Source organism: Calypte anna, chromosome Z (genome assembly GCF_003957555.1).
Source record: "Calypte anna isolate BGI_N300 chromosome Z, bCalAnn1_v1.p, whole genome shotgun sequence".
NCBI classification, from domain to species: domain Eukaryota; kingdom Metazoa; phylum Chordata; class Aves; order Apodiformes; family Trochilidae; genus Calypte; species Calypte anna.
In genome coordinates this window covers 19,037,569-19,060,797 of record NC_044274.1, presented here as the reverse complement: position 1 = coordinate 19,060,797, position 23,229 = coordinate 19,037,569, and the positions used below count along the sequence as shown (strand labels likewise).

General features: G+C 36.7%; 1 protein-coding gene across 1 annotated transcript in view; it reads right to left on the bottom strand.

Annotated features, from left to right (window-relative positions):
• Positions 1-1,714: 1,714 nt before the first annotated feature.
• The window catches only part of IL31RA (interleukin 31 receptor A), a 35,348-nt gene continuing 13,833 nt past the window's right edge, over positions 1,715-23,229 (bottom strand). Inside the window, exons 6-17 of the mRNA XM_030467417.1 lie at positions 21,480-21,661; positions 19,987-20,138; positions 15,810-15,975; positions 15,240-15,322; positions 14,466-14,682; positions 12,938-13,120; positions 10,518-10,619; positions 9,010-9,156; positions 7,421-7,561; positions 6,620-6,713; positions 4,753-4,831; positions 1,715-3,100 (exon numbers count right to left, since the gene is read on the bottom strand). Of these exons, the coding sequence (XP_030323277.1) occupies positions 2,501-3,100; positions 4,753-4,831; positions 6,620-6,713; positions 7,421-7,561; positions 9,010-9,156; positions 10,518-10,619; positions 12,938-13,120; positions 14,466-14,682; positions 15,240-15,322; positions 15,810-15,975; positions 19,987-20,138; positions 21,480-21,661 (2,146 nt within the window). The 3' untranslated portion in view covers positions 1,715-2,500. The remainder of the gene's footprint in view (positions 3,101-4,752; positions 4,832-6,619; positions 6,714-7,420; positions 7,562-9,009; positions 9,157-10,517; positions 10,620-12,937; positions 13,121-14,465; positions 14,683-15,239; positions 15,323-15,809; positions 15,976-19,986; positions 20,139-21,479; positions 21,662-23,229) is intronic.

Here is a 23,229-nt window from a genome sequence, read left to right as displayed (position 1 = left end):
TCCTCTGCCTCAAATAAAGGATGGACATTCTCTTATCCCTTCTTTTGTTTCTATTGTATGAATAAAAACATTGTCTTTTCTAGTAGAAACCACATTAAATTCTAGATGAGCTTTGGCCCTACTAATTTTCTCCCTCCATAACTTCATTATGTCTTTGTAGTTGCCTGCTCCTTCTTATCCTGAGTTCCAACAAAAGCTGTTTACTCAGGTTGGTCTTCCTCCCCATCATGTTGTCTTCCCAGACATGGGGCTGCCTTGCTCTTGCACCTTTAAGTGTCCAGCCTTCTCAGACCTCTTTGCCCATCTTGCAGTGTTAGATCTCAAAGCAACATATAAACATCAATTCTATGACACCCCTGTGCAGAATCTGTTAAAAAGGAGTTGAAAAAGGAGCAGTTTGAAAGGACAGTTGAAAGGAGTGCACCGGTGATGTGAACCCCATTACTAAGAGAGAGTATAAGCTGTGAGTCCCACACACATGCTTTGTGCTCAGATCAGGAGTCTGCTGTGTGCAAATATTTACTTCTGCTACATGAGATACTAAACATGGACAAGCAGTACAACTCATCTGAGTAAGTTCTCACTCATGAACAGAAGCTGAAAAATCTATCAACCATCTTGAAAAGAAGAGATTTTTCAGTCTTTCAGGAATAGGAAAAGACTTCCTGTAAGTATTTCACATGTAATGAAATTAACAATAACAATATTTCATCTGTAATGAAATACTTATTGTGGCAAGACAAACATTGAATAAGCTAGGTCAGACCCTTGCCCATCCATCTATGGCAGATGTTCAACAGCAATCACATCATCTCTGGAGGAACAGGCACTGACTGAGAGCTACCTGGAGTAAGAAAGCTTCCTTCTCTTCACTGCATTAACCACTAACATACTTCTTCCCCATTTGGGCTATTTTACAGGGGACAAGGAACACAGAAATATCACAGGTTATGTAGCATGGAAAATTTGCCAGTAATAGGTTAATCATAATAGGAGTTTGTGGGATTCCTGTTCAAGGAATCTGAAATTCTGCAGAGTTTAAGGTAAACTCAGGTAACAAAAGACTAAACCTTTAATTTAGCTAAGAAGCTGGTAAGTAAAAAACATGACTTATTAGACGTGGCATAAACCTTAAGGTCAAAAAGTAATTATTTGTATGATATACAGAAAAATAATAACTGAGAAGATGCATCAGTGTCTTCTTGAGAGTATTCCACAAGATGATCTCTCTTAACCTCGGAAAGGCCCATACACCTGCAAGGTTAATTTTCTTCATTTTAAGGAGTGGTAGTGATAGAAAAAATGAAATTACCTTTAGGAAAACTGCTCTGTAGGAATAATGATACCAGGTGTTCTATAACAAAATATAAGAAAAATGTTCAAAATACTGTAATGCCCAAACTGCCACTGCCACTTGACATTATAGAAGTTTGTGCAATCTGTTTGTGCATCCGTCTTAGATCAAATCACATTTCTAACTGAATATGAAAACCTAAAATGTCTTAAGTGGTTTATTTAGTAGAAATTGCTTAAAACTTTTCTACATGCTTTCATATTTATTTTTTTTTCATGGTTCACAGCATTAGTTTGAAAGACAAACTGTAAAAGATCATGAAGAGCACAATTTTGCCAAACAAACCAAGTGCAAGAAGCTGGTGTTCCAAAACACAGGCAAAAGCCAGCAATAATTTCTGAGATGTGCCGATCCCACTTACCATATTACTCTTTTTTCAGAGAAAATAATGCAGAAGGAAATCAGAAGTGAGGAGAGAAAAGAATAGCAGTTCAGAAGAAAATAAAATGGGATGGAAAAGCAGGTTATTACATACCCTCCAGAAGCTAAGAAATGTTACAATGACATCGTACCCAAACCACCAAGCAAGAACCTCCCCTTTCTAATGATCCCTCTAAAGTTGCATTATTTTTATTTTTTGCCTGACTAAATAATGCAGCTTAGAGTGTGCAGCTTTCAAGATGGCTGCTAAACCATTTTGAGGCAGGCTCCAAAATATCTACGCATCTATTTTTCAATCTTGTGATATAAAAAGAAATAGTGATATTTAGAGGTGGGTGGAAACCTTCAATGGCTGAGTCCGTGATTTCTGAACCTTAGGAAATGACAATGTAGCTGTGAGTGAGAAGTCAGAAGGGAGCAGAGAAGCAGGAGGAGCACTGATGCAGCCAAAGCTGTCTCCATGCCCATATCAGAGAAGGACTGACCGAAGTAAGCAAGGGCTTCTCAGAGCAAAAACAGATTTTGGCTTGCAGCACTGTGGTTGGGTAAGTTACACAACAAACTTAGGCAAGGAGGTGTGTGGAAATCAGCCCTGCAGTATAAATAACATTTGTAGGAACTGTTTTCTCCTCCTTTCTTAGAAACTAAGGAAACATTGTCATAAATAAAAGCAGGTTACAAACTCTGGATGAAACTGTAAACTTCACTCTGTCTTCCCAACACAGTGCAAGTAATAAGAAAAACATTAAGGGGAGTTTTCCCATATTAATGAGCTGTGGCCAACCCAAACATGTCCAGTGTTATGTAGGATTGTTCTGTGGCATTTTGTTGAAAGGGAGGTAAGACAGTTGTCTGGCTTTTGGGTTCACTTTTACTGTGTTCTTGCATGTTCTCAGAAATAAGAAATTCCCTTCTTATTACAGAATTTTTAAGGTATGGATTAAACAGTACTTTTTCATTGAAATCTTCCAGCTTTAACATTTCTTTATTGTCACTGTCTTCATTTTTAATTGAAGTCTGTTGGGAGTCACATAAATCTTCTTCCAGCATCTCTATGAATTCTGCTTTCTTCACTGGTACCGAAGCTGAACACATTTTACTTCTGATATCTTGATCAGTCATTATGTAAGACATGGATGGTGCAAAACATTTAGCAACTTCATTTTTTTCATTATACAGTACATTTTTACCTCCATAAACCATGCCTTTCGTATTAATATCGGTACATTCAGAAGTGTAGTTTTCACAATTCATTAGTAGTGATCCTTCCTGACTTTCTTCAGGTAAACAATGCTCCAAAACACTTACATCTTCAAATTCTATGATTTTAGCCACAGATGTCAATCCCTTAAAAAATAAATTATTCTGTCAGTAAAAAGACAGAAAATATGTACAGTTACATACTTATATATAATACATCAGTTTTGTGGGGGTTTACTGTATAAAATATTTATATTTGAGGTCTGTCTGACTCAATTTTAAGAGTGCATTAATAAACAGTTCATGAGCATTTCAGCTGGGGTACATTTAAATAATGTAGTAATAAAAATGAATGTTATTCTATCCATTTTTTAAACTCTCATATTAGGTTTACTTAATGAGTTTCCATGAAGGCTTGGTATCAGGCTCAGACTGTTTCCAGCTTTTCCACTCTAACCAGCCATTTTTCAGAAAAACATTTAAATTCTGTGACATGTGGAAACAAACTTCACAACCCAGGTTCTAAACACAACAGAGGTTCTAAAGCAGCTATGTTTATTACAGTGCTGGGGGCAAAGGGCATCTGTCCTCCTAGCTTGCACACCACAGCTAAATGTAGGCAGCTATTTACTACATGAAGTTCTACATACTCATTACAGGAACACGCATATGTATACAAGAAGCAAGGTTATTCAAATCAGCTATTAACATAAATTTCCACCCATCTCCACATGCACACTGTCCCCTGGTGGTCGTGGGCAGGGGTCTTTTGGAGGAAGGCTCCAAGTCTTCCTCAGGGTGTCCTTTTCACCCTTGCTGAGTTGGCAGGGCTCCAGATGACAAAACTGGTTTCTGCCTGCTTAATGCTCAACTGAACATGTTAGTACCTGTTAGTACCTGTTACAAAGGTAAGTGAGCTGAGTAATAGGGCATCTACATCTGGCCTTCTACATTTTAACTCGTTATTTTCTGAATCAATTCCCCTCTTTTCTAAAGAGTTAGTAAATCTTTTACTTTACCTGAGAACACTTTCTCTGTCCTAGCTTCTTTTGAAATATTTGCCTGACCCCACCTTGTGATGGAGTTGATGTTTCTTCCACAGGTGGAAGTGTTGTATGTGTTGGAAGTGTTGTATGTTAATAGCTGATTTGAATAACCTTGCTTCTTGTATGCATATGCATGTTCCTGTAATGCATATGTATAACTTCATGAAGTAAATAGCTGCCTGCATTTAGCTGTGGTGTGCAAGCTAGAAGGAGAGATTCCCCTCTCCCCCAGTGCCGTAATAAATACACCTGCTTCAGAACCTTTCATGGGTTGTTAAGTTTGTTTCCACATATCACTTGCTCTTTACAGATTATACTTTCTATGTAAAACCTGGTCAGCTCCACTTCATTCAGATAAACATCAAAACTTTTAAAACAAGTGTCCAAGAAAATAACAAAAACCTGAAATGTTAATACAACTAATATACTAATTAAATCTGATTGTACATTGTACTACATTTTTTGTGGAGAAGGGAGGAGATATCCAGATGTAGAAATCCGACTCAGTCAACTGAATAACCCAATTTTATTAAATAAATCATGTCCACCAATCCATTTATAATTTCAAAGCATTATTTGCTATTTACAATATAAGAATTAAATCAATATACTTTATAAAGATGCACATTTTGTATTTGTTCAAAATACAATTTAGAGCATCTTGTAGCAGTTAAACAGAAGAATGAAACCTTATTACTCATAGAATGACTGTCAGAGAAGGACTTCTCTCCATTTGATCCCTTCTTTAATACATAAAACTGCAATTATTACCACAGGTGCATCAAGAGGCCATTCCACTGCAATGCTCTCTGCAGGATTAGGTATATCAGGCCAGCAAATGTTTTTAAACCTATCATTGAGAAAGGAACTGCAGTCAAATGATGAAAGAAATAGATTATTAAAACAAAAGTTAATAAATCTCCAGAAAGCCCAAATGGTGCTAAAATGTCAAACTTCCACAAACAAACCCCTTTCCTATATTAACACAATATTTTTCATTACAATTGTCTTCCCTCATTAGTTTTTATTACAAAAGAACTCAAGGAAAAATCTTGGGTTAAAGATATGGCAGAAAACAAAATTAATACATAAAAGTCTTTTTTCAACTATATAGCATGTCAAAATAAGGCTGTAATAAAAAACCTACTGTGATCATGTTTCAGGGTGGTTTTTCAGTGAAAAGTTACATCAGTTAAGCTTTGCTCCAGAAAGGTGAACCTAGCCACTACACCACACTAGAAGTACACTGAGCTCACTGAGTTAAAAGCAGACAAATTATGCCAACAGGATGATTTACATCTATCCAATAGGCTAAACAAAATTAATCACTGAGTGATACTGCAGATGCATGTAAGTGCATGAAAGACAGGCCATAGCTTGACTTTTCACATTGCAATTTGATCCACACAAGAATATAAACACACAGCTACATTTGAAAGTAGTCTCCAGAACCAAAACATAGCTTCTTTCTATTGTAAAGATTTAGAATACACAACACAGATAAAGATGTAAACCAGTTTGGAATGATTACCTGATGCTTCACCCAGCAACAATCTTGATTCTAATAACTTAAAACACCCACAATTAGTTAAGATTTTTAACCATATTATTTTTCAGTGAAACAACCCTGTCACCTTTCATGCTAAAGAAAAGCAGATTTTATAGTCAAAAAAAAAAAATCCTTACAGTCATCCAGAGGATGTTACAGTATCCTCATGCTTTGAGAAGACAATTTAAAATCTGTCAAGGAATACCTGTGATGGCAAGTAAAAGGATTATGGATTGTGTATATGTCAATCCACATTCATGGACCAAGTATCCGAAACAAAGAATCACAGAATGGTTTGGGTTGGAATTGAAATTAAAAGTGATCTAGCTCCAAACACCCTCCATGGGCAGGGACACCTCCTGCTAGACCAGGCTGCTCAAAGCCCCATCTAACCCAGCTTTGAACACTTGCAGAGGGGAGGCAGCCACAGCTTCCCTGGGCAACCTGTGCCAGTGTCTTACCACCCTTACACTAAAGAATTTATTCCTGATACCTAATCTAAATCTGCCCTCATTCAGCTTAAATCTGTCCCCACCTTGTCCTGTCACTACTTGCCCATATAAAAAGTCCTTCCCCAGCTTTTCTGTAGCCTCTTTCATGCACTGGAAGGCTGCTATAAGGTCTCCCTGGAGCCTTCTCTTCTCCAGGCTGAACAACTTCAACTCTCTCAGGCTGCCCTCACAGAAGATGTGCTCCAGCCCTATAACCATCTTTGTAGCCCTCCTCTAGTTTCTAGTTTCTTCATGACTTCCTTACAGCCAAAGAGAAGTGTCACAAACCAACAAAAATATCACTCATGTGGCTAATGTAAGCAGGTGCTCTTAGAAATGGCACGTAGCTTTTTCCATTAATTGGTACATGTGAAATGTAAAACTGTTTCTCCTACTGAATTAAATGTCTCTCCTATTTCTTTTGTTTGATGTAATGCACTTTTTAAAATTTTTATTTATTTTTGGACTACAGCACATTAACTGCAGTTACAAGATAACATGTATGAACCCAAAAAATAATTTAAGATTTGTAAATATTTACTGTTCACCAATTAATAACTGATTGCATTCAGTTTTAGAAGGCAGAAGATGTACTCACGCATGTTTCTTCAAAATGCATGTTATCCAAAGGCCTAAGAGAAGCAGCATACTTAATCCAGTGGGTAGAGCTATGACAATAACATCTTCTTGATCTTTAGAGGAAAAAGAAAAAAACAAAACAAAAAAACCCCACACCACATTGTTTACCGTTTTTTCGTGTACTTCCTTAAGACAGCTAATTTTCAAAATCTGAGTCACCTAAGAGGCACAATCCTAAAGAGCTCTATTAAAACTAGCCAAAATTACTGACAATACTGTATGGTGCTCATTGTACAGTGTGCCAAAAGATGAGCATTTTGGATTGAGCAAGTGATAGTTACTGAGCCAGAAAAACAAACAGGTCATGATGAGAATTCTCAGGGTATGTCAGGAACACATGTATTACATTTTAAAATTATCTTTAATACAATCACACAATAATTTAGAATGGAGGGGATATCTGTAGGTCACCTTGTCCAGCTATGACATCAGAATCAGGATGCTTAGCAAGCCAGCCTTTGAAAGCCACCTAGTACCACAGAATCACACAATCAAGAGCCGGAAGGGACCTCTATAGATCATCTAGTCCAATTCTCCCACTAAAGCAGGACCACCTAGAGCTAATTACACAGGACAGCATCCAGACAGGTTTTTAATATTTCAGTGAATCAGAGTTAAATTCAGCTACTGTTGATAACTCTTCCTTATTTTGTTTAACATTAAATTAAAAAAAAATAAAATGCCTTTAAAAAAAAATCCCATATTTCTGCTCCCAAACTAGTTTTTAAAAAATTAAGAACTAATCTGGGATATTACTTACTGAATTTTAAAGTCTTGAATGTTTTTGGGTCTCCACTGGTTCCACCAGCTTCATTGCTTGCCATAATATAGACAGTGTATTGTGTGTTAGCCTTTAAGGATGTCAGTCTGTATTGCAGAACATCAGAGTTCACTGTTTCATCTTATGAGAAGATTTGTGTCAACAAACACACAAAAAAAAATTATGAGGGACCTGTACACTCACTTAGCACCTTTTATAATGACAGATGATAAAATATTTTAAGACAACCTGAAAGTGACCTTACCAGAGTTTTGAGAGAGGAAACCTAAATTACCAGTGTTTATAAATTAGGGCAAAAAAACATACTATTACATGTTCACTTTTAAAAATAAGTAAATTTTTTCCTTTTTTTTTGTTTTTGTTTTACTAATATTAGAGATAGGCACATTATGATCTCCTGTAGTTTATTTTATCATTGAAAACAGTGTTTTCAGAATGTTATTTATGAAACCTAGGCTAAGATATTGAAAACCTGAAGCAGTTAACTCAGACATTAAGAATTTAAAATAGTTTCTGTAGCTCTTGAAATTTTACTATATATCTACCACAGGAAGTTGGACATTCATTATCCAAAAGGATGCAATCTACCAGCATGGGGATATCACCACAGTAAAGTCAGATGAAAGACAAAACCAACAGGAATTTTTTTACTAAGTTTCAAAATGCTTTTCTGAATATAACTCATCTTTTCAAATACCTTCTGCAACATTTGAATTAGAATGATGTGCATATATTTTAACTTTTTTTAAGCATTTTTTAAAGCAATTTTTTTTACTTAAAATTTTTAAAGCACATCTTTTTTCCAAAGACATGTACAGAACTTAGAAATTCACTGAGCCCTCACAAAGTTCAAATTAATTTACACAGCGTCTATGACTCTCCAATGTATTTTAACTCCACTACTTCTGTCATGACTTTTTCCACTGGCTCGAGTCACCATGGAAGAGATGTGTCAAAATTTGCAGATAAAGGGTGACAGATACTAATGTAAAAGAGAGAAGAACAGCAAGTACCAAAAAAATAATATTCTCTAGTTTGGCACCGTTATTAAAATTTAATTGTTTTACAGAGAATAGAGTCTGCGGAGAACTGTTTACAGAGAACAGTCTGCAAAAAGTCTCTCCAATTTAAGTTTCCATCCTGGTCTGGACAAGGAAGAGGAGTGCGGCCATACACTGACTACACCTATCACTTGGAGATCTGCCAGATTTGCACCCATGAAAGAAAGAAAGGATTGTGGTCAACAGGCATGGTTCTACTAGTATGGGTAGTACAACACTAATAGTTAGAAGATTAATTGAGAGCAAGCAGTGCTGTATAAAGTAAGCTGACAGCAAAGAAACTGAGCAAGAATACGTGGAGTGTTAAAGCAGGGACTGTTCACTAGAATATCCCATCATTTCCATTAAATCTTTTTTTAATCTTTATATAAGCCACATTTTAGTAACAGTATTCAGACATATTTTTAACACAGAATAACAAACTGTGCTAATAACCATAACAATAGCTATTCTCAGACAGCAGATTGTCAAACTATTGAAAGTGTTGTTTTTTTAACATGTACTTACTTAATTCTTTTCCATCTTCAGGTTTATAAAATATTGTATAGTTACTGATAAATCCATTTCTTTTATCCTTTGAAATCTCCTTCCATTTTATTGTTACTTCATTTTTCCCTGGAACAGCTGTGTCAACAACAGGTCCTTCTGATGGCTCTACAAAGAAGCATTGTAGATTAGAAAAAGTGGTAAAATAGTCTTAAGTACCACAATGTTACCCATCTGTGTTACTTCACACATACCACTAACATTAGGCACAACAAATACTCAAGTAAATCAGTCATCTCAGTGTTCTGATACAGATCTTATCTCTTCTCGCTTCCTTTAATGGTGATTTCTGCTGATACTTTCTCCCACCTATTCTGGTGTTTGCGTAGTTCTCAGTGTTACTGCACCCAAATACCTCAATATCATTAAAAGGCTCTGTCCTCACAACATCAGCAAGAAATCAAGAGGTAAAACACTCTTATGTACTCGTGGGTTCACTTGGGTGCAAGGTCACTATGTATGCAGGACATCTCTGGATGAGCTGAGACTCAACTGGCATCTTCAGCCCCCTCCAGCCTTTGCCCATGACATTAGCAAATTCCTTCTACTTACATAAAACAACCTCACATGCATTGCTCATAATTTTGAAGCAACAGTTCTCTGAGCTTCACATTTAAAACAATTATCTTCCCATTTTCAGCCTTCGGTACTGTCATAGGTCCCTATAAACAGAAGAGTACTGAAAACAAAGTTTTAATTGTGCTAGGAGTACTCAAACAAAAAATACTCCATTACCTACTCCTAATAATCCAGCTCTTTTGTAGTGACTTGCACATGTAGTGACTTGTACATGTGGGTGCACACTTACATAGATCTACATATGCACATATGTATATTTCCACAAATGGACATTTTCACCTGAAATCTTAAAATTACCCATAAACTACATTCCTGCAGCTGGTAGTATAAATCACTCAATTCACATTGAACTTCTACAAATAAAGAAACCTTCCTCCCCTCTCCCCAAAACCAGTTTCATGCACAGTTTCTATCCAGTCACAAGTGTCATGGCTTCTCTATCATTTTCTTATGTGCAGGACTGAAAATATTTTATAATAGTAGAAAATTTAACAAAAAGTAAGCTTTTCAAACAATCCATTTTATTCTGTGAGTAGAATTTCTTCATATATTAGGACTGATAAAGGCAGTATACCATTAAAATCAAGTCTAATTCAAGTTTATAGAATGTACTAAGACTCTTTCAAAGTGCTTTTTATACAGTATGTAAACTTCATAGCAAATGAGTGAATTCAAGCATTGATGTACCTGTATCACAGATATAAATTCTGTTTATTGAACAATTCAATAGCTTTTCTATGAACCAAAATCAGTAAGTCCGAATCCTAGGCTTTTTCCGTCATCTGCTTCTTTCCTTCAGTAATGTGAATACCAAACTGCTCAAAGGTAATGACCCCTGAGAGACAGACTGCAACACACCTTTCACAACATTATTAGTTTAAAATACATACTTTTTTCTTGAATGTAAGTTTGTATGGAATATGGAGCTGCTACTTTATTTCCACAGAGAGGATACACTGAGATGTTATAGCATATAAATGGTTTAAAGTTTTCTGTAAAGGAAAAAAAGGAATATTAACATATAATTCTGTATGTGACATTAATGTAATGGAAGTAAAATAAATCACAGTGCAGTTCTAAATATCCTGTTACAACCCTGTATTTTCTTTAACTTCCCAGCAAGCACAATATGTATTTATTGTCTTGGATGCTCATTACTGCAATACATTTTATATAGCTGCATTCATAAGAGCACTTGGTTTCTCACTCAGTGTTAACTAGGAATACTTGGAACAGGTAATTAATTATATGTCAGTCTCATGAAGCTTCTCTGTAGGAAATAACTTCCTCATCTGTTACTTACATGTAACAGTTTAAGGTTTTGGAGAAAGTATTTATTTTCAAATAACCAGTGTAAAATTATAATTCCAGGAGTACTTTTCATTTGACTTATCTTTTAGGTTTACCGTTCTGCAGAAGAGAGTTTTGTCTCCTGCATTAAACAGCTTAAAAGGAAAAAATGAGCCTCATCTCTCCACTCTGTGCTGATGTTTCAATTATACCAATGGCAGATCTGCTTCTAACCAGCTTGACTGAAAAGTACAACTGCAAAAGTGGAATGTCCGCATTAGAATCCGTGGATTTCAAGATATAGTTCAATCTTCTGGAAATGATATTTTGAACCCTGAGCAATCCAGCAGCCAAGTAATCCAAAGGGTGCAACCCTTACTTAGAAGCAATTCTCATCAACTCTAATAGGACACATCTGTGGCTTTACACCCTGTGGAACGAAAACAGTGCAAAGCATTTCCTGGACCCTTTCGCCTCCAGATCTGCAGCTTGTTTAGAAGAAATAATAGCTGTCAATAGATCCCTGCATTATGTCAGCTCTCTACTGCTTTTTCAGTTCCTTACACCTATTGCAAGCAAGCAAAAGTTACAATGGTCCTTAAAATAATTCTCTAAAATAATGCCAGAATCAACCAAGAACGACAGGAACCGTGTAATTTGTCTTGACATTTCTAATGTGACTTGTGCTTATGGCTAACAAAGATCTAGTAATGCTGAGGAGGAAAGTTCTTTTATATAGAGAGAGATATATATGTATATATAGAGAGAGAGAACAGAGAATATAAATAGCATTTATAGCCTACAGTAAATTACTGAAATAGTGAGATTTTCAGCATAAGACTCAAGACCTATCCTTCTCAGTTCAATGTGTAAAAAACTGCTCTTGAATTTTACTTCAAGGAGACTTAAGTTTAATTTGTTTTACTGCAGCACAGAAACAGTATTTCAGTTGTCATCTGAGCCAGCAAGACAAAGTTAATCTATTTTCATCATTAACTAACTGAGTGATCCTTTTACCTTGAGAAAATGCAGGCTACTTCTTTTCTGAACAAGTTACAAGAACTTTTTCCTTGATGTAGGATTCAGAAAGATCTTTACATGAACAAGAGTGGCTTTCAAATTTGATAAATTTAGTTTCATTAATGAAGAACCAAAGAACTAATAATCAAAAATTCACTTATGACATATATTATGTACATTATATTAAACATGTTCACCATTTTTCACTTACCTCTAAAAAAAAATTCAACTGTATAAATAAAAGCAGATGTATTTAATTAACAAATGGCAATGAGCATGGGATAGAGACATCGACATCAACATTTTGCCTTTGCACATATATCTTGAGCTCTACACATTATTTGGTTGTTCATTGAAACTACATGCACACAGCCAAAACATTAATACTTAAAGAGTTTGAATGTTTAAAAAGTGAATTTCTAAAACAAAAAAGTGAGCAGATGCTCCACTATTTGTCAGAGCATCATAAGACCACTGAAACCTCTTAGCAAATACAAATGTGATTACATGACACCTAATTTGCCAGATTAACCAACCACTCCACTGGCTCATTTTAAAGTAGAATTATCCCTTAATTCCTCTTTGAAGTTTCTCACTCTCTCTCTAACACACATGAAGGCACGTGATCTTTTCTTATCTTCAAACTCTACAGTTTTTTTGTTGTTATAGATTTCTCTGCTAAACTAGTGTATCTCTGTCACAGGCCTTTTACTAGAAGATCAATGGCATAAAATAAAGTCACAGAAGTGCTTAAATCTGCAGCCCAGTCTTAGATGGGAGCAAACACCACATTGCATGGTGTATGAAAATATAAGGGAGTAAAAATTGCTATCAAATTACATGAAGATTTCCATAAAGCATGTAACAATCCTGTTATTTTTAAAAATGGTCTGAGGGAAGCTGGAGGAGTTCATCCTTGTTTATTCATTCCAGTCTACCTATAAATAAATATGCATAAATATATGTGTATGTCACAGCTTTAAATGACAAATGAACATACTTCTGTTAGTTTTCCAGTTTGTAGAGTTTACTACATATTGCCATGATCTTCCAAGAGGATCTGTCTCCAGTTCTTCATACCACTCAACTACATATCTGGTTACTTTTGGTTCAGAGGCTATCCATTCCACAACCACATCTTCATTTGTTGTAGAAGTCCTCACTGATTTAATAATCTGAGAAGCTAAAAATTTAATAGAACATATCAGCAATTCTTTTGTCATAAAAAACACATCAAGAAAAGAATTCAACTATAGCAAGCTGAGGGTAAGGGAATTATTCTTCAAGTCAAGGAAACAGAAAAATGTAACAAGTTATCTTAACCTCTTATCACATGCATGTACTCAAAATACTTTAAATGAAGTACATCAGAACTGTCATAATGAAAATGACTCAGAAGGCATTGAGTTTAGGACTCTCAAGGAGATTTATACATACAGAATTAGTGGCCAGTCTCTCTTGCAGGATCTGAATTTTACAGTTTGTAAAATTTTGCAGAGCAATTTACTAATAATTTTACAGGTAACAGAGGTAAGCAAGTTTTGATTGGGATGATAAAGCCAACAGGCAAACACTAAATCTGGTCAGCAAGACCATCCGTTTCCAAAGCAGAGGTAATTAAAGTCTTGAGTGAAAACCCAGACTGGCAAAGCAGAGGGAAAAACACTGGGTGGAACAGAGGGGAAAGTACTCTATGTAGGGGAAAAGGAATATGTCACAGCATAGAAAAATCAGGAAAATATTTAGCATGGCACAGAAATGGACAGAGAGGTAATCAGCATCTACATATCCAGTTTTCTGATTAGTCTGGAGTTTCACTGAGCAGGGAAATACTTGCACTTATTTCATGAACAACTGATGTTAGGTGATTCAAGTGTGACAAATGCTTCCAGATGATGTGCAGACAGCAGGATGTTGCAATACACAGTTCAAGAAGATACCAGAATTAAATGTAAGAGCCAAAGAACACAACTGTTGTGATGAACAATGTTTCTCCCTTTACTTCCACAGACACACCTTTGGGACTTTTGTCATCTTTGAATGATGTTGTTAAATGCACTATAACAATGCCCTGTGGTAATCAATTTTATGACCCAGTAAAGGGATAGACAGAATTGGACGGGACTCCAAAAATTTATTTGGGAAGCTGGGAGGTCCATGTTTAAAAATAAAAAGAAGAAATAAACAAAAAAAAACCTCAGGAACTAATAAAATACAAATTAAAACATGACACAAGAAACTGCTCTTAGCAACCATATCTCAAAATTAAAAAAAAAAAACAAACCACAAAATAATGTACTATAACAAAAGCATTGTAAGTGATAGCAAAGCACAACAACCGGTAATATTTTTCTAGTATAAAGTAATGGACTAGACATCTTTGTGCATAACACAGTTCTATATATGTAGATGTATGACAAAAGTCCTTAGCACAATTTTGCTTCCACTGTAACAGAACTTCAACAGATACCAAGAAGCAAATTTTTTTGTTAATGAGCAAAATAAATCATGATGTTAAGAAATCTTACGTTTTTCGTCAGCGGATGGAATCCTCAAAGTAGCTTCAGGACAATTACCAGCAGAGTTATAGGCAGTAACAGATACTATATATGCTTCTTCATTTAAAAGTAAAGTCATTTCCTCAGTGGCAGAGATGCTTGTCATTTTATGTGCAGTATTGATTTCTGGAAAATACTGGATTTTGTAGCCTAGAATCTTCCCAGATGGTGGAAAGCTGTTTAATGGCTATTTAAAAAATATGCAGTAGTAAGTGCTTCACGGTGTCATTTGTGTAATAAAACATACATACTGTATTAAAGAGTCCAGATCAAATGACAACATTATTATTCTATATTTAGAAAACCAAGGTTCTTCAGTCCCATCTTCGGAACAATCAGATGCAACAATTTAATTAAAGGAAAGGTTCAAAAGTCAAATACCAGGATTTGAAATGAAAGGAGCCTCTGGTCACTCTACTAGAAGATTAAAGTGAAGATTTAAACACAGCTTTTGTAAGCCATTATTAAAGAGCAGTTGTAAGGATTTTCAATTAGATTTTCCAGTGATCTGAACACAATTAAACCATTCCTTTCTGTACAGATTTCAAAACTCGACTCATCTATCATTCACGAAAAAAAAAACTTTCAGTTCTGTTTTAGTTCAGTGAGCTTTCTTCTCATGCCAGTGAAAAACAGGTCGGTTTTTTTTTTTTCAGTTTTATGTCCTACAACTCTAAAATAGCGCAAAGCAACATCAGCTGCAGGATACCAAAATAACTATCAATTCACAAAAGGAGTATATACCTTCCACATAAGATGTACAGATCTGCTTCCAGCTGACTGTGAGGACTCAATTACCCTCCACAAATCCACTTTTTCTGAAGGAGCTATTTAAAGACAAAAAAATATATTGAAACATCTTGTTTTATTAAAAAGATACTGTAACATGGTAAAAACAATCGGTCTTCAAAAATAAGGTCTGATAACATTTAAAGTTTTCCCTTGTGTAATGCTGTGGCTCTTTTCCTTAACTAGTATAGCTTCTCTCTTTCTCTTAGTTTCCTTCTGCTTTCTTCTATTTGTTAAGTTCTAAAGGAGACTTTCTAGTCTTTTTTTAATAGCTGGCAATTTAATTTTTCTTATAATAATACATCATTTTCTTCCTCGCCCCTATGTTTGTACCAACTTTCAAATGTCCATCCTCATTTCAGTTTCCCTCTCTTGTATTTAAAGAAAATACGTGTTCTTTTTGAACAACAGAATTCTAAATTCAACAGACTGATAATAAGCTGAAAATAAAGTTTTACATTATTAAATCCTAATGCCCCAGAGCATAACAAAAAATAAAATTAAAAAAAATACTAAATAGTCTACCTCTTTCTTCTGTGATTGCTCTTTTCTGCCTACTCCATTCACTCCAGAATGCTGACACAGCATTTCTACACCGAATGGCAACTGAATATTCCGTGGAATCCCACAGACCTGTGAGATTGTATGATCCTGTCTTCTCTGCAAAATTCAGTGTGACAGTCACAAATTCCTGAATGCAGATACATGAACAAAAATTATTTGTTTTAAATTGTCTCTAGATACATGATTTAGCTTTAAAAAAAAACAAAAACAAAACACAAAAGAGAAAGTTTTCTACATTTCCACCTCACCCATCTCAAAAACAAAATTTCTTGTTTCAAATTTCATTTTCCTGTGTAGCATTTGCATTCTCCCCATAGAATTCCAGCACTTAAAAAGTTTGAACTAGAACTATATCTGTACTGACAGACTTGTGGCCTGGACTGTGTGCAGCTGACATGTAATTTTACATAGAATCATAACATTGTTTGGGTTGGAAGAGACATTAAGGATCACTAGTTCCAACCCCTGGCATGGGCAGAGAGACCTCCCAGCTCAAACCTGGTCTTGAACACTTCCAGGGATGAGTCATCCACAACTCCCTGGGCAACCTGGGCCACTGTCTCACCTCCCTCACACTAAGAAATGTATTCTTGATTTCTAACTTACATCTACCCTCTTCCAGCTTAAAACCATTACTCATGTCCTATTGCTATCTGCCCCTGTAAAACATCTCTCCCCAGCTTTCCTGTAGAAGAAGGTGCTCCAGCCCTCTGATCATCTATGTGGCCCTTCTCTGGACTTGCTCCAACTCCATGTCCTTACGTTGGGGTCTCCAGGACTGGACAGAGTACTCCAGGTAGGGTCTCATGAGATCAGAGTAGACAGGGAGAATCACCTCACTCAACCCATTGGCAACACTTCTTTTGATGCAACCCAGGATAGAGGTGGCTTTCTGGGCTACTAGTGAGCTATACTGCTGGCTTATGTTGAGCTTCTTATTTACCAGCACCTCTAAGTCCATCTCCCCAAGGTCATTCTCAATACATCCTCAGCCCAACCTGTACCTGTGATTGGAATTCCCCCACCCATGTGCAGGACTTTGCACTTGGCCTTGTTGAACTTCATGATGTTTGCAAGACCTCATATCTCAAGAGTGTCCCTCTGGATCGCCTCCCTTCCCTCCAGCATGCTGACCTCATCACACAGCTTGGTGTCAACATCAAAGTTGCTGAGGATGCATTCAGTCTCACTGTCCATGTTGCCAATGAAGATGTTAAACAGCACTGGTCACAATACCAACCCTTGAGGAACTCATTACCAGTCTATTTGGACATTAAGCTATTGACCACTAATCTTTGACTGCAACCATCTAGACAATTCCTTACCAACTGAGTGGTCCATCTATTGAATTAATATCTTCCCTCTTCAGAGACCATGATGTCTTGTGGGACAGTGTTGGTCACTTTGCACAGGTCCAGGTAGATGACATCAGCAGCTTTTCCCTTGTCCACTGACACTGTGACCCCATCATAAAAGGTCACCTTGTTTGGCACATTTTGCCCTTGAAGCCATGTTGGTTGCCACCAACATTCTCCGCATTTTCCATGGGCCTTAGCAGAGCCTTCAGGAGAATCTGCTTCATGATCTTAGTAGGCACAGAGGTGAGACTGTCTGGCCTGTAGCTCTCAGGGTCTTCCTTCTTCCCCTTCTTGAATATGTAGGTTATGTTATTTTTTAAAATGGAGCTTATACCCATCTCTTCCCATGATTCAGTCATAGGATTTATCCCACCTGATCTCAGTGATGTCAATAACATCATAGCCCTGTAGGCATGCCCACATCTGCAACTCCTGCTTATTTCCTATACTGCATACATTTGCATAGAGGCTATTTAAGTCTTCCCCTCCATCTAAAGCTGCTTCACTGCCTGGGTTTCCACTCTCCTTCATTTCAAATGTTCTCCTGCTGGTCTGTGATCCTTCTTCAAGCCCAGGGCATCTATTACTGGAACTAGCACCGAAGTGGTGGCAGTGACATGGATTGAGTAACCTCTCTCCTAGAAACTTGCTCCAAAACGAAAGGGTACAAGGCCTGAAAACCAGGTTATGCATCAACCCAACTAAATGGACAGTTGGAAGTAGAAGAAAACAATAGGAACTACACAAAGATTTAAATACTTGTGTACAGGAAGATTGATATAATCATTGCACTGACATTAATATTTTCTCTTCGGAATTGTAAAACTAAGCAATAACTAACAACTCTCCTCTCAAATTTCAGATGACTCAAACAGAAAGATGCTACGCTATATGTTCAAGTTAGCTAAATTCTAGAAAGCTCAGAAAACATAAGTTTTAGAATAAGGAAAGTTCCCTCTTGGAAGCAAAACTGAAATAATAATGTCATATAGATTTACAAGAAGTCCAAAAACCTGTGAAGAAATCCTTGTTTTCCACCAGTTGAACTTTCCAGTGAAGAGTAATTCAGACTATAACAATACAAAATGCAGACACACACTCCTTTGAAGACCATAATGGGAAGTGCACTGCTTAGTGAAACTGAATCTTTTAGTCCATTTTGATCTCACAAAACTCATTATCAGAATGAGAAAGCTTCTTTATGAGAATGAATTCAGGTATCTACAAACCACAGCTAGATGACAGACTTTTTAAACAACGTTCAATAAAAAGGGCTTCAAAACATTAGCCTCCTGCAGCATCTGGCAGAACTGCAGACACCACTTGATGATGCTTAGAAACTCAGTATATGCTAGAAGAAAAATATGTACTATGTTTTTCACTGAGTAAAAACCACTAACAGCAAATTAGATTGTTTGGTAGGAAGTCTTAAAAGAAGAAAGTATGTAATTGCTCAGCATGTATGTATTGACAGACAGGAATCTAACAGCTTCTATACCTGATAGTTTATATAACTGATAGTTTTGAGACTGCCTTCATTAGCCATTGCCAGTGAACTGGCTACAGACAAAATCATATCATAAAATTATGAATCATGTCTGTGTATAAGACCCCATGGAACTAAACTCATTGGATTTTTGTCTGCACTGATCACTACTACTTTTTTTGCCTACAGTGTCTGCACAAAAATGTAGATAAGTTTTGGGGAAGAAAATGGATGTAGACTGCATTTGACAGGTGATTTCTATATAGGTGCTGACATATATATATAATAGTGCTGTAACTTTATAAAACTGTGAATCTTTTCAACATTTGGAAGGGATTTCATATGCATGTAAGCATCACAAGGACATCAGGCTCTTGACGCCACAGGGATAAAAATTTTGAGCAGGTCTTTTATATAAATATTAGTTCTATTCCTAAAATACTAGGTGGACCTGAGCCATCCTGTTTATCAGATCACCTCAAATACTATATCCTCAATCCAATAATGATTTATCATATCCACAGGAAAGATTCTGGCCAGAGAATGTGAAGAGGATGCTAATTAGAAACATCATTAGCATCAGGAACATTTTTTTAGCACTCTGAGGGATACTATTAGTTACCCTGATGAATTCCTCTCCCCCAGAATTACACATTTAATACATAAAATAGGAGGGTCAAGGTGGACATCTCATGTAATTAACATTAAAAAGCCCAAGCTAGGCAACCTAGTCCATTTTGAAATTTGGAAAAGGACTGAGTAGGACTGCAAACTGAATCATTTCCATACTGAGGAGGATTGGAATAGACCATCTGAAAGAAGCAAATTACTAAATACTGGATTTTCTGTAACAGTTCCATAGAAGTGTCAGAAAGGAACACTCCTAAAAATAACTTATTTTACATCTTGCAAAATCTATACTTTAATTCACTTTTAATTAACATATCATTAGTTTGATCTTAATTAAACTATTGTGGTTGGGACTAAATGTCCTTTTCATGAATGAAACAGGAAAGGAACTCTGTGTGTTATCCCTTAACACGAAGTCTCCCTTTGCCTTTTGCAGAAATACATTCAGAAGTACAGTACATAAAAAACAACATTGACCAAAAGGAAGAGAATGAGTAATGCTAGACAATGGTGATAAGATCACGCATATCTAGCTACATTCCACTAAGACAATTTTAATCATTATTTCCAACTACTTGTTGCCTTTTTTCTTTTCAGCTTTTTATAATATTAAGAAATTGGTCATAAAGAAGCTATCATTCAGAAGAACTCTTATGTAGCTTACCAAAGAGTTGGAATACAAGTTTCTGTATTGAATCTGGCAAATTATATCTTGTGAACGGATAGTCTTCTCAGGCATTTTCCAGGTTACTGTAAGCAACTGCTTTATACCAATGGTTTTTTTAACTGAAAGTATTTCAGGAGGCTCAAATTTCTCTAGAATGGAAAAACAAAAACATTATTGGGGGAAAATACTTCCACAAAAATTCAGAATTGGTGTATCTCTGCATGTTCCAAGAAGTTTAACTATTATCCCAATAACACACATCCTATTAGGAAACTCATATGATGGTCTACTTTACAGACCTAACTCTGCATATGAGAAGTTAAGTTTAAGACAGATTGCACATACAACTGATGTAATGCTGACAAAACTGCCCTCAGATGTGCAGATTTCCATCACCTACTTCATCACCAAAGAACAATAATTGGAAACAACAGCAGATTGAGCTGCAATCAAGCCCAAACTGCAGATTACGGAAGAATGCAGTTGAAAAGGACTTGAGAAAGAAAAAAGTGAGAAGAAGACAATGGAAAAAGAATGGATTAGTACTGTGAAAATAGACGGCTGGTACAGAGGACATGGAAAGTATTAAGGAGACACAGCAGGTCTGAACACAGGGAGCGAAGAACAGGATGGCTGGAGAGCTGACAGAGTGATGCAGCAAAAATACTCAGTTAAAAGAGTTGTTGATTAACTACACCAAAATGAACAGAGGAAAATGCAGCACAGTATAGAGGAAAAAGATGTATACAAAATATTGTTACTGCTCCTGGGAATTGCAGAACAGGTGTTTTATTTAACATCCCTAAACAGAAAGCAGTATAGTAGAGTAAATGATAGGTGGACCTGGAGAAATTACAGTATCACTATTCACTGACAGCCAGATACTGCACTGATATCTAGTACCACTCAGAAATACGTAAGTACAGACCAAGCTTGACTGAAAGTTGTCAAGCCTTCACTTATAAATACATAAAACCTTAGTAATTTAACAGATACATCAGACACAGCTTAAAAAGATATTGCTGAAGTCACACTTTTCATAGTTTGAATACAGCACACTACCATTTTTTGCAGCCTCTCAGTTAGATAAAGGAATTGATGAAAATTGCTGTTATAGGACCAATCAGTACAAAGAATTCTGCATGGAAACACTGTCAATTAAATCACAACAAGAGACTTGCTTAGCTAAATTAGAAGCATCCAAGTTTGATAAAAAACTGAGGACAATGAAACACTTTATTAAACCCTAAATGTAATTCCAGCTAACAATTAAAATTAGAAGGCACTTTAAAACTGAAACCAATTTAAACCAAAAATAAACTTAACTAATAAAGGTAAATAAAATAAACTTTTTTTTCTTTTTTTTTTCCTATTTGTAATAACTTAGGTTACAGTTTATTCCAGAATTCTCTAATGTGCATGCTATTGGGATGAAAAAAGAAGTGAGGGAGGTGCAGTCAGCTCTACATACACTACTTTATTTTAATTACCTATTTTTTCCATAGGTATATGAACACAATCTGATGAGGCTTCACCCAAAACATTTTCAGCTTTCACCTGAAAACAAGAACTACTACTATATGGAATATTTGGGTAACTAAATGAACATGATTCCTTTTTGCCTGGGCAGAAGCCCAGTCTACCTGGAAGAGTCATGGGTTCTTCTGCCATCCTAAAAAAAAGAGAAAAAAAAAAAAGGAGTCAGAAATTAGATTTTTTTTTTAAATAGCTCAAACTGATTGTTGTGTTACTATATAAAGTATTTTTACGGTTTTGAGGTGGCAGGACATTTTCACCAATTAACATCTCCTAAGATCATTGAATGATTCAGTTGGAAAAGACTTCTAAGATCATAAAGTCCAACTATTAACACAGCACTGCCACATTCACAATTAAACAATGCCCTAAGCATCACATCTACATATTTTTTAAATACATAAGGGATGGTGACTCAACCGCTTCCCTGGGAAGCCTGTACCAATGCTTGACAATCCTTTAGGTGAAGAAATCTTCTAATACCCAATATAAATCCCCCCGGGTGCAATCTGAGGTATTTCCTTTTGTCCTATCACTTCCTACCTAGGAAGAAAGGCCGACACCCAACTCACTACAACCTCCTTTCAGGTAGCTGAAGAGAGATCAGCCGCCATTTCACAAGGCTAAATAACCACAGTTTCCTCATATACTTCTCATAAGACTTGTTCTCCAGACCTTTCACCAGCTTTGTTGTCCTTCTCTGAACATGCTCCAGTACCTCCGTCTCCTTCTTATAGAGAGGGACCCAGAACTGAACACAATACTCAAGGTACAGCCTCACCAAAGCCAGGTACAGGGGGGATTTTTGATACAAGCCAGGATGCCTTTGGCCTTCTTGACCATCTGGGCACACTGCTGGTGTTGATCAACACCCCCAAGTCCTTTTCTGCAGGGAAGCCTTCCAGCCACTCTTCCCCAGTTTTTAAGATCCATGTGCAGGACCTCAGCACTTGACCTTGTTAAACATCCTCCAACTGGTCTCTGCCCATCAATCCAGCCTGTCCAGATCCTTCTGTAAAACCTTCCTACCCGCAATGAAATCAATATCCCTCACAACTTGTGTCATCTACGAACTTACTGACCATGTACTTGATGCCCTAGTTTAGATAACTGATAAAGATATTAAAGAGAACTGGTCCCAACACAGAGTCCTGGGGAACACCATTCCTAACCAGCTGCCAACTGGATTCAACTCCACTCACCACAACTCTCTCTGCCTAGCCATCCAGCCCATTTTTTATGCTACAAAGAGTATGGCCATCTAAGTCATAAGCAGCCAACTTCTCCCAGGGAATGCCACAGGAAACAGTGTCAAAGGCTCTACTGAAGTCCACATAGACAATATCCACAGCCTTTCCCTCATCCAATAAGCAGGTCATCTTGTCACAGAAGGAGATTAGGGAAGGACATGCTTCCTTGAAGCCATACTGACTGGCCCTGATCACCTGCTTGCCCTCCATATGCCATGTAATGGCACTCAAGATCTTCTGCTCCATAATCTTCCAGAGCATCGAGGTCAGACAGATAACTGTGTACTTCCTCAGATCCTCCTTTCTGCCCTTCTTGTAGATGGGTGTGACATTTGCAGTCAACTGCAACTTCCCCAGTTTGACAGCACTGCTGACAAACAGTGCAAAGTGGCTTGGTGAGCACTCCCACCAACTCCCTCAAGTACCCTTGGGTAGAGCCCAACCAGCCCTATAG